Here is a 12,213-nt window from a genome sequence, read left to right on the forward strand (position 1 = left end):
TTGAAACAAAGCTTCATTTTGTACAAGCACATTACTGAAACGGGCTGCTATTTTTGCTTAACCTGGTTTTGGTCGTACAGAGACAGTGGTGGTTTTTGAGGGGCCTTTTCCATGATCAGCTCTTGAAGATAGGAATGTTAAGATGTTGAGAAGTTAGACAAAGCTGTAGCAGGTGAGTTGGTAGGGAGATGGGGCAGATGCTCTGAGGGTGCAGTTTGCAGAGCAGCAGGAACACAAGGTCTGGTTCTCTTGTAGCTGCCCAGGTTGGACCATCTGCAATGTCACTAGTTTTGTAGAGGCTGTTACCCAGTAAAAAGTCCCTCCTTGCTGATGGCATCAGCTGCTGTATACACACATAGCCAACAATAGCTGCCTAGTGGGTGGCTTGCTTTGTATAATCCAAAACTACTCACCAGGCCAGGCTCCCTGGCTGTACCCAACCTCCCTCTGCTTTAGGGGATGAGCTGTCTGTGACCCTGAATCTCCCTGTGTCCAGAGCTTTGTCTGTCCAGTCCCAAGGTTTCAGTCATGGCACAGAGATGGGAGCATGAAGGAGGTGGCGGCAATATCTTGGAGTAGGGCTTTCCAGGTCCTGGACTAGGTATGGGAAAGAGGAGGAGAACAGTCAAAAACCTGATGTAAAGAAGGGGAGAGGGCTATCGGGCTTCTCTGTTCTTTGTGCCAAGAACTCCCTGTTCTCCCCACCCTACACATGCACAGTTTTCCTTCCTTTCAAATACACCAAGAATGGACAAATTTGCCTGAGCTGTTCTGAATTATCTGCAGCCCTCACATTTAAATTTCATATAATTTAAACCAAAAGCTATGAAGCATAGCAGTGTTTTTACAGGCCCTTTTTAGGATGAAATTTAGGGGGTGGTTCTTGCAGCTGCTGGGTTGAAGTTTGGCCCCAGTGCATCCTTGTGAGCCTCACCCATTGTGGCAAATGGCTAGAAGTTCCCATGGTTAGACTGCTTTCTGCTGTCATCTGTTTGGCACATTGCAGAACAAATCAAACCCCACACTATTTTGTAAATGTGACTAAAAAAGTTGTTACTTGAGGGCATAGGGTGTGTGTGTACCACAGCTGGGATAAATGTCAGCAACTGATCCTAGTTACCAAGAATGAGTCATGCTGTCAGCCATAGCTCTTCACAAAAAGCTGTGGATGAATGTGCAGTTTTAAGAAGCGCTCTGCAGAGAGCTGCTGCCTTTAAAACACTTGATCTGTTGACCTTGGCGTGCACTAACTCTGTGGTTTCTGAGACAAATGAAATTTAACTGCAGTCCAGCTTAAACGCATGAATTCTAAAGCATCAGTCATCTTTTGAAACACAACTTGAAAACTTAACAGCAGCAGGTCTAGCTCTCTGCCACCAGCGTGTGGAAGCTCATTCAGCCATTCCGATATATCTCCTGCAGTGTCGTGATGCGCTGACAACCCGCCAGAAGCTGATTGCTCAAGACTACAAAGTTAGTTACTCACTGGCAAAGTCCTGTAAAAGTGATCTGAAGAAGTATCGCTGTAATGTGGAGAACCTTCCCCGGTCTCGGGAAGCCAGGCTTTCCTATCTGTTGATGTGCTTAGAATCTGCTGTGCACAGAGGTAAGTGGAATTCAATCAAGAGATGTGTGACTTGCCAGGACCTTGATTTTAAAAGTTTCTCTTGGATGTTCAGCTTCAACATGTATTTACAGTCTCCTTCTCCAAGTAACCTTTTCCAAACCTTGGTTCAGAGGAAAGTTTCTTATAATGCTTTCATCACTGTTTTGAAGATCAGAATAGCTGAGTAAACCTCTGATGCTGACTCCTATTGTGTAGGCAAGAAGTTTAAAATACAAAATAGCAAATCCCACTTGGACTGATGATGTGTAATTGCAAATCAGTCTACTCACTGTGAATTCAAGCAGCTTTTTTTCTTCCTTTATGTAGTAAGCATTAAATCTGCTACTGGGTTAAAACACAGAAAAAAGAACATGCTTATCAGGCATACTCTGTCCTCTGCCTCTTGTAAGTAACGTTCTTTCCTTGCAGTTTAGTAGCTTGGGTAAATGCCTTAATTTCTTTAACTCTAGGTTTTTTTTACATAGAAGGAAGGGAATTGTGAGAATATTCTTTTTTCCTTTAAGTTAGTGTAAGCTGGAGATGTCCTAACACCAGCAGCTGTCCCAAAGGCGTTAGAAGGCCCTATGCAGCAGGACCATGCTAAAGGTTCTCTGTGAAATTGCCATAACATGTAAAATGACACAGAATATCCTGCAGATCTGTTCTGAAGAATTGTTTCCCTCTTGGCATGCAGCTGGGTGGTTTCTGATCCAGTGACAGGGCTGCATGCTGCAATGCCCCTGGCATGGGAGGGAAAGGCTGCCCTAACACCATAAGCAGTCTGTGCCTTTGTGAGTTTGAATAACTCATTGCTTGTGATCAATGTGGAAATGGTTTGTGGGGAAGTTGTGGGTCTTTTTCCTTCTCCCTGCAGTAGGGCAGGTGCTTTCCTGAATTACATGCAGAAAACTGCAATTCAGTTATTAACTTCCACTTTTACAGTGGAACAGGTTCTGCAGTGTGTGGCTCATGCATGAAGCATAGCCCAGGAGGAACACTAATTCCACACACCTCCATGTGTCTGTATTATAATGCGTGCGAGCCCTTGTTGGGAGTGTAGGACCTCCGTTGTGTGGGGCGTTGTATACATATGAATAGGTATGGGTGCCGGGGGATGGCATGCCAAAAAAGACACGTTCCTTTTGATTGAAAAAACCCAAAACCAACAAACTGTCTACATGAGGTCTGTAGGAAAGCTTATAGCAGATCTAAGCATTGACTAAAGTTAGATTTCTGTGCAACTGCAGTTGTTTATTAGACACTACATACATACTCTTGGTAACATTCTGTTCTGTGTTTTGGCTGCCTGATCAAGTATGTGCTATTGCTCTAGAAAACCTCTTCCTCAGATACTGTTTAACCTGCTGTCTGGAAAAATTCCTCCCCCAATTACATATCAAGCTGGTAAAATACCAACGGTGATTTTTCTTCCTACAGTGATAAAACGTGCCCTTGAGCTTGCAGGGAAGAGCTGGCCTGTACCACAGAGCTTTAGATCCACTGAGCACTTTCAGCTGTTCTTCTAAAGCACCTCCTAGAATGTTAAATCCAAAATAAGATTCTGCTATTATGTCAGGAATCCTTTTTTTTTCAAATCCATGCATTGAATCTATAGACTGGCTATTTTACACGTTCAATTAAATGCTGGGAGCTACCATTACAACTGGTTTAATCACCAGCATGTCTAGTCTAGCACATTTTTTGCAACATAGTGTTGTCCAGTGTGTGGTCATCATCCCTGTTCTTCCAACATGATGGTAGCATAGGTCAAGTAGGGCTCTGCTAAGCATTAATACTAAATCACATGATCTTCTCTTGGCTTAGGTCGACAAGTGAGCAGCGAGTGCCAGGGTGAAATGTTGGATTACCGGCGCATGCTAATGGAAGACTTCTCACTGAGCCCAGAAATCATCCTGAGCTGCCGAGGGGAGATTGAACACCACTGCTCAGGCCTGCATCGGAAAGGTCGCACCCTGCATTGCCTGATGAAAGTAGTACGGGGCGAAAAGGGAAACGTCGGGCTGAATTGTCAGCAGGCAGTAAGATGCTTTTTTTTATCACGTCGCTTCCAGGTTGCTCAGTTGGTAGAAGCACTGACTTGTCGGTTCAAGTTTTGCCTTATGATGGAGATTCTTCTGCAGGCAGTCTGGCTCTGCTGGGTACCAATGAATGCTGGAGGCAGCTGTGTAATTGTCATGGCATGAGGTGTAACTTGGTATCTAGCAGCACATTAGTAATGTGGTGTGTTCCTGTCAAAAAATACATTTTAGATTGTTTTGCTCTGGATCTTGTACTTGGATCTCTAGTAGCTCTTCTCCAGCAGCTCTCAAATCATGGAATTCTCTCCTGGGTGCAAGATGTAGGGAAACTGTTTTTTTTCAGTGTTAAAACATTCCCTTTCCTTTCCTTCTCTTCCTATGCCCTGTCATCAGAAATGCACTAAATCTTCTCAAAGCACCTTTCCACTCAGTTTTGTTTTTGCTATTTCATTCAGCGTTAATGATAGAAGTGGAACTTATGGGGCAGGTAGGTACAACATACTGCTGCACATCGTTGTAGTTGCAGCCACTGAAGAAAATGTCGTTCTTCTCCAAATTACCTCTTTAAAACAGGATGATTCTTTTGCCTTTTTTAGACTCCATTTTGGCCCAGATGCATCCTGTTTGTCATCTCTTTAAATTGAAAAAAATTGTTTGATATTTGTTCAAACTCATTAGTGCTTTTTAATGTAATATTAAATTTTTGTACTTAATACCTGCTTTTAATGACCCATGAACCTGGAAAAGCGGCATCAATGCTAAAAATGGCTAGGGAGTGTTAGTGCAGAGGTGGGAATCTGGGGAGATACATTGCAAAGGTCAAAAGCATACACAGACCCACTGCAGTCTGTTTTCTGTGTAAAGGTAGCTTAAAGCCTGAGCCAAAATGTTGGCCATTTGTGTATGTTAGCAAAGATAAATGAATATCTGTCAAATTTTTGTAAGGGATAGGATGCTTTTGTGCTGAAGCTTATTTCTGCATAAATACCAGGTGTATTGGTGCAGCAGCTGTACAGTTTGAGTCATTTCTGCGGTAAGCTGTAGCGCATGACTTATGCTTTGCAACACTAGTGTGAAAAACTGAATACTTGTTTCTGTTTAAATATGAAATGGAACTTGCTGCCTCAGAACTTGATTATTTGCAAACTGTCAGAAGATCAGTTCAACTTCCTGATCATGAAGTGCTTGTTCAGAACAAGTCATAAATCAAGGCAGGGAACCCCCAAGTGATATGAGAGTTCAGACTTTTGGGGATGCCTGTTCAGAACAAGTCATAAATCAAGGCAGGGAACCCCCAAGTGACGTGAGATTTCAGACTTTTGGGGAAAAAGAATGTCTGTAGAAGTCTATAGGGGTTTTTTTTTTCCACTTCTCTTATACTTAAGCTTCTGCTTTATTTTTGTACAGTAAGCTGATGCAACAGCAAGGCTTGTCCATGACTCCCCTTCAAGTTGAATGACCTGTGTTCTGTTCTCTGTGCAAAAGACAGCAGGAGCAAATTAAGTGTTGATTTTATAAAATACAATTAGTTTGTCCATATTTTTATGGGCAAGAGGAAATACATGAGTGCAAGAATAGGATGAACATTCCAGTGCTCTGTGTTCCTGAGGACTGGCATGATGCTATTATGTAGCTGCTTACGATTTCTGAGGTGGTAAATCACTTGTTGATATTTTTATATGTGAATGGTAATGGTTGTCTCAGCTGTCACTGGTTTTGTTCTAGTTTGATTTTATTGTGTTAGAATGAGCTGCTTGCTTTTACCTTCTATGATAGGTAAATTGTATTTGTAAGGAGGAGAATATTGCCTGAAACCCTTCTAGGTACCATGCAGCTTGTGCAAGAGACTGTCATATGAGATTGGCCCATATGACAGGCTGCAGAGAAGGCAAGTTAGAGGTCCATCCCTTTATAGTAGCTGGATCTAGTTAATTTCCTTTGGATACCTAGAGAGCTCCTTTGACACATGCTTCTGCTGAGCCACTGATGGTTTTCTGAAGCTGATTTCTTAGCTTCTTCATTGCCATCTTCAGTTTTTGAGACATGTGGATGGTCTCAGAAGGTCTTCTTTGGTAAATTCATTCATGGGGGAAAGTCTGACCTGTGTCGGGGTTTCAAAAATCTAATAAGCAGACTGCATCAAAAAGCATGGACTGTTTTGGTTTGGTGTGGGGTTTTTTGTCTACAATGTAATCAGTGAGATGTCCTATCACTTTGTACCTCTGATCAGTGGCTCCTCATGTGCAAATAGGATGTCTGCTTCAGCCATCTCCTGCGTGCTTACTTCCTGGCTACTGTTTAGTCCACAGTGCTTCAGCCAAAGTCCAGCTAGACCAAAGCTGGCTGCTGTTGGTCCTTGCTTTCTGATGTTCTTGGGCTGTTCATACTTTAGGAATATGGTGCTGATGCTCTTGGATTGAACTTTGATGCGGCTGTTGATGGTGGAACTACTGGTCTGTGGCATCTCGACTGCCTGCGGAAACAGAGGAAGATGGCATTGTTGCTATGGGGTTGTCCAAGCAGAGCTAGCTGCAGAGCTTTGGGCCCATCTCCAGATGTCGTCTTTTCTGTGTGGAGTCAAAAACTTGTGTCCCTGTGCTTTTAGTAGCATCAGTAGGTAACACCAATACAGCACTCCAATTTCTTGGCTAGCTTAAAGCAGTAGGACTAGTCCTGAAATTCTTCAGATGCACTTGCCTAGACAGTTTGCTTGAGGAAATTGGAACAGGAAACACCTAATTTGGATCTCTCTTTACTTCCCGTCCTGTCTGTCAAGGTTTGCTCTGATTCTGCTTGCCTCATGGAAGGAGGATATTTGCCTGTCTGCCAAAAACAACACGAAGAATCCCAGAACAATAAAACAAAACCGAAGAACCTTCATGGCTTTACTTTCCTGCAAGAGCATCTGCTTGTACTATTTCCTGCAGGAGGAATGAGAGTGATTCTTTGTGTTTAAAAGTGTCAATGAAATGTGTTCTCAAACCCTGATTTCTTGATCTGAGGGGTTTCATTTCTTGTGACATCTCAGCCAGAATGACCTTGCATATGAGAGTCTGTGCTTGTGATTAACCGTGCTGTTGTGCAAGAGGCATGCCTAGACACAAAACGTCTGAGAGCTGTGTGGTTTTTTGTCTCGGTCTTGATCAGTGAACTTGCCAAAGTGCCCAAGTTCTGTAAATGCTAGAGGAACGATGCCTTTCTGTGTAACATAAATGGTTCAGCCTAAGTTCAAAAAAACCTCCTGGGTGTTTAGTCAGCTTTATCTTGCCTAACTGTAGGCTTAAGTTCCTTCCTTACTCTGGCATATCACAGGTACACTCTAGCAATGTGCCCTCTTTAAAGACTGTTTGCAGTTTGGCATTGCCATATCAGAGTGCTCTGCCTGTTCTGAAGCAAAGGATAGGGGTTCTGTTATTTATACTATTAATGTACTTCTGTAGGGGCATGCGTTTTAAGGAAAAAAAAAACACCACTGGAATGAGATACTACTTCAGGAGCATGTCTTCCTGTGTAAAACAAGCTTCTCTTTCCTTTGGGGAAGCATATACAGCTTGGGTATGTTCCAGTCATTAAATGGTCTTCTGCAAATATTATTGTAATGTTATCCTTCAAAGATGGAGATCCTGTGTGTAGGAAGAGTGGGTTTGTGATGCTGCAGGTCATCAGACAGCAGATATGTGTCCCTTAATTGTGAGCATCAGCCCTTAAAAGATTTGCAGCTGTACCAGCAGTGTCTAGAAGCTGTGGTGTTGCTCAATGAAAGCAATATTTTGTATTATAGGTGCTGGGAAACTGTTCCTCAGATATGTTACTTCATGTTGCTCTGGTCTTATCTTTGTTTTTTCTGTTCAGTCCCTTGAGTAGGTAAAACTATAATCCTTGCTAAAAGGGCAGATATTTCTGCTTTCAATTTCTAATACAGCTAATAAACCAATGGTGAATTGTTAATTTAGTTCCCTATCAAGATAAGAGTTCAGCGGATTTTAAGGGTTATCCAGCTGCTTTTCAGCTACAAGGATTTGTTGTGGGAGGAAGGAAGATGCTATAAAACCTTCACTTTTATTGCTGATGCCAAATTAGCCCCTTGCCCCTGCAGTCAGGGCAGGTGGCTTGCTGCTGCACATCTTGCACGTGGTTGAGAATCGGGACTGGGAATTCTGCAGTAGTGCCCAAAACAGGGCAGAGAGACTAGGAGGCAATGTGGTGCCTCTGAACTGTCATACCCAGTGCGCTTTGGCCTCTTTCACTTGATAGCAACACAAAAACCCACTTAAGCTGAGACCTGAGGAAGAATCCTGTAATACTCTGACTAGTTTATTTAATCTGTGTGTAAAAAAAAAAAAAAAAAGGCAAGGTTTGAGGTTTTATTCACCTATTTGTCCTTGAGGGAGTAATTTCAGTAATCATACTTGATCCATATTCATATGTAAACATCTGACATGAAGCGAGCCCAGCACTTTACGTGCAGAGTATTGCCTGTCCACGTAGGCTCTGAGTGTGTGTGCATGCCAGCAGAACAACCATATTCTTTTCCTCCTTGCACTTCTGACTCTTAGGAAGTTTGTGAAGGATGAAGCATTTCTCAATTCTGCTGATTAAGATGCAGCTCCTATTCTGTATTGGCTTCTGTTTGACCTCAGAGTTGTATAAAATGCTTCTTTTTTTTATTATTACTTTTTAATGAAAATATCCCAAGAATTCTTGAACCAACAGCTTGTGCCTGCTAGGCAGCACTCTTCCAAGCTGCCTGCATCCCTTAGAAATTGAGGCTGGGCCTAATTAACTTTGGCCAGGAGCGAGCTGCAGGAAATCCTGTGTTCCTCCCAGGCAGTCTGTGGTCTGTCCCCTTGATTGCAAGTTTCCTATCGGATAAAGAGTGCTAGCTTATTTTTTTTTTCCAGTTCTCTGATGCTTTTTTCTTTTCTGTGTTTTGTGATGTTAGGCTTTGCCCTGAAAGTTTTCTGGATAGTGTTTAGGTGCAGATTTCGAAAGATGTAGGATAAAATTTTAACTGTGCTTTTGATTTAGTTGGGCTGGGGCCAGTAACAAAATCATTAAGTAAATGTCAAGATGTTAACAGCATAGACCATTTGATGTCAGTGTGCAGCTGCCTTCTAAGCAAGCTCTGTTGGTTTTTTGCTCCAAATTTGTCTGCTAAAAATGTTTGCCTGTCTAATGATGATACTGGTCTGCCCTATGTCAGTCTTTGGGAATTCACGGCATGGTGGGAAATGAAGTGGGGCATGGGGATCCGGTGCTGAGTGATGGCTCAGAAAGCAGTAGATTGGCCCCAAAACCGTAGATTAAGTGAGATTGAGATTTACTGAAATTCCCTTCATGTCTGTCTACATATATCTATATGCAAGTGTGTATATATGTACATGTATACATATGTGTACGTATATATAGATATGAAGGGAAAAACAATATAATTGTGCACTATTGACCAAATTGTGGTTACTGGCTTCCAAAAGAATGAGCAGGCATACTTGAGGAAATGATATTTCATGGGCCAGCAGAACAGGACACTTTATCCTGTGTTTCAGTGAAACTTTTGTGTCTTCCCCAGGCAATTCAAAACTGGTTTTTAAGCTTTGTTTGTAGCTAGGCAACTGGTCTTTAAACATTGATTTAGTTTTCAGTTTAGGACAGTAGTCTTCATGGAATTGTGACAAATTTGCATGTTTGGTATTGTCAGCCTTATGGAATGAGGATGGATCAAAAATACAATATTGAAACTTTACCATTTCTGGTTTGTAAAGTATTATATAACTGGTCCAAGTTTACAGTTGACCTGCAGTGTGTGACTGGTCTCATCCATTGTTGCTGGTCTGCTTCATAAGGATAATTAGGCTTCAGCAGTGTTGGACTCCCTTGTCTGGTAATTGAGTTGGCAGCACAAGCACTTAAAATAAGCAACTGTAGGGCAGAGGTCATTCCTGGTAGTGTTTTTATTGGCATAGAATTTCAGTGCTGAGAGGTTGCAAGTGCTTTCGTTTTGACCGTTATAATTTGTTTTCCTGTCCACAACTTTTCTTCCAGCTTCAAACACTGATTCAAGAAACTGACCCCGGTGCAGATTACCGCATTGACCGAGCGTTGAATGAGGCCTGTGAATCGGTGATACAGACTGCCTGCAAGCACATACGGTCTGGAGACCCAATGTAGGTGTCTCTTAGTTACAACTGGCTTTTGTTTCTGTTGGGCATCCATGCAGGTTGTGCAGCTGACCAGTATATATACTAAAATCTGTCAAGAAATGGTGGACTCCAAAGTAGCAGTTTATACTTGGTTGGAGATGTCAACTGGGCTCTGTCTTCATTTTTGCCCTATAAGCAGGCTAGTATTTTTATAACAGGGCTGGTTTAGCACTCACGAAGAACGTAGCTATCCTGGGCTCTTAGATTAACTTTGTGACACTTGCTGTGCTAATTTCTCTTACTTAAGTCTTTAGCAATATCATAAAGAAAAGTAGCAAGCCTTGAAAGGCCAGTTAAGCAAACTCATATTGTGAAGACAAATGTCTCCTTTATCCTCAGGTCTGATATATATTATCTCCTGAGTCTGATTTTATATAAAATATTCCTTATGTTTTTTTGTATCTCAGACTTTCTGAGACAACTAAAACAATGGAATTTAAGAGGGTGCAAATGTGGTATACAGCTGTTTTAGATGTAATCTTTTTGAGGGAAGAGGAAGATCTTCACTGTGTCTCAATGTCTTATCTACAGTTCGTTGGAAGGACTGATTTGGCAGCACCAACTGTTAGAAGGAAACTCAGCATGATAAGTCTGTTGCCTAACTTTTTTCTTCTGTTTGCAGGATTCTTTCTTGCCTGATGGAGCACTTGTATACTGAGAAGATGGTAGAGGACTGTGAGCACAGGCTCTTGGAGCTGCAGTATTTTATATCTCGTGATTGGAAGTGCGTACTGTAAACCAAGATTTATGCTCACTTGATACTTGTATTTAGTGTTTGTATGCATTAGAAGTTCCTTGTAAAACAGTATAGCTTATGCTTGCCCAAAAGAGGACTTTAAACATGCCAGGTCTGTAGGGCATTAATGCCTGTCTAAAACATTAGAGGCAAAAAGCTGCTTAAAACAAGTAAGAGTGGTGCCCACTTAGATCAGGTACTTGCTTAGAAATGATGCAACCCTAAAAAGCATCTCACATTTGAGCTCTGAAATTCAATGTATCTTAATTAGGAGTTGTCCCTCTGGCCATATTGAAGGTCACTTTCTGTGCAGGTGGTCACCTGTTTTGTCTGCTCGGAGTCCTACAATATGGGAGTTAAGAAAACCAAGCTATTAAATATAACAAAGAGACACTGTAAGAGGCTCCCTGCATCCATTTCTGCCTTTTTTCATATTCTCTGGGTGTGAATTACAGCCTGTAGAGCAGATGTAAGTCCCTTTGGAGCACTGCTTTTCCAACTTTCTCATCCAAAGATGACAGTGTTTTGTTATAAATACATACAGAGCCCCTCTGTCTGTATGTTAAGATGAGGGGAGTATAAATTTGATAAACATGACCATTGAGGAAAGAATAAGTGGTTTTGCTTCTGAAGAAGATTGAGAGGTGAGGAAGTAGAGTACATCAAATGGGTTTACTTCAAGAAGTGGAATAATTGTTTTCAGTGACCACAAAGAGTATAAGGCAAGAAGTCATGAGCTTTGGTTACTGCAAAGGGTATTCAAATCAAAGAAAACAAATCTGACTTACAGCTGTATCTATGGGCAGCATTGCTAGTAATTAAGAGCTGACATGCTCTGTGAACCTTCTGCTTTTAAAATAGACAGGACTTCAAGGGCCAAAGAGTACAGGGCTTAGTGGCTGTTTATTTAGTCATCTTGATAACTGTCTCCATAGCCAGACAAGAATACTCTAGGTTGTTTTTTCTCCTCTTCCTGTTTCCCCTCATTACTGGTTTTCCTGCCTCTGCTATGTTTCCAGCAGGTAATTCATTGCTTGAGCCAAACTTAAGTGATTGGAAGGAGGAAGACTGAGTATTTGCATTTTTCTGGGAGTAAAGATAATTCTAATTCATATTGCAGTATAGGCAACTTTAGCTCATCTTTCTTGTTTAACCACTGCCTCCTAGAACTGGCTTATAAAAACTGATGTATTAACTGTGCATCTAGCACAGACACACGGAGTAGAAATGGTTTTCTTACTACTTTTTGTCTTTATCTATATAATTGTGTCCACTGATCTCACTTGATGTTTGCCTTCTAAAGTGTTGTAGAAATCTGAAGCTTCCATTTTGGAAAGCTGGCAATATCTCACTTAGCTTTAATGTAATTAGATGTCATCTTAAGAGATCTGCACCTGCAGTTTTCTTGTATGCAAAAGCAAGGAATGTTGAGTCTTCAGTTAGCACAAATCCAGAGCAGACAATAATTAATCTAACTCAGATTTTTATGGAACTGGCATTTAAAAATGGCAGCAGTACAAAGTACATGTAAGGTATTATACAAGCAAAGCATGGTATGTATCTGCCTTTCTGCTGCTTTAGGACATCAGGGAGATGACTTCTTTACTCATGTGTCAGCATTGGGTGGCATGC

The 12,213-nt window shown here is 41.6% G+C and overlaps 1 protein-coding gene across 1 annotated transcript in view; it reads left to right on the forward strand.

Annotated features, from left to right (window-relative positions):
• The window catches only part of GLG1 (golgi glycoprotein 1), an 85,586-nt gene that overhangs the window by 56,544 nt on the left and 16,829 nt on the right, over positions 1-12,213 (forward strand). The window contains exons 7-10 of the mRNA XM_075101775.1: positions 1,423-1,606; positions 3,431-3,645; positions 9,688-9,809; positions 10,468-10,569. Coding sequence (XP_074957876.1) covers positions 1,423-1,606; positions 3,431-3,645; positions 9,688-9,809; positions 10,468-10,569 — 623 coding nt within the window. The remainder of the gene's footprint in view (positions 1-1,422; positions 1,607-3,430; positions 3,646-9,687; positions 9,810-10,467; positions 10,570-12,213) is intronic.

The sequence above is a fragment of the Phalacrocorax aristotelis genome, chromosome 8 (genome assembly GCF_949628215.1).
Source record: "Phalacrocorax aristotelis chromosome 8, bGulAri2.1, whole genome shotgun sequence".
Taxonomy (NCBI): domain Eukaryota; kingdom Metazoa; phylum Chordata; class Aves; order Suliformes; family Phalacrocoracidae; genus Phalacrocorax; species Phalacrocorax aristotelis.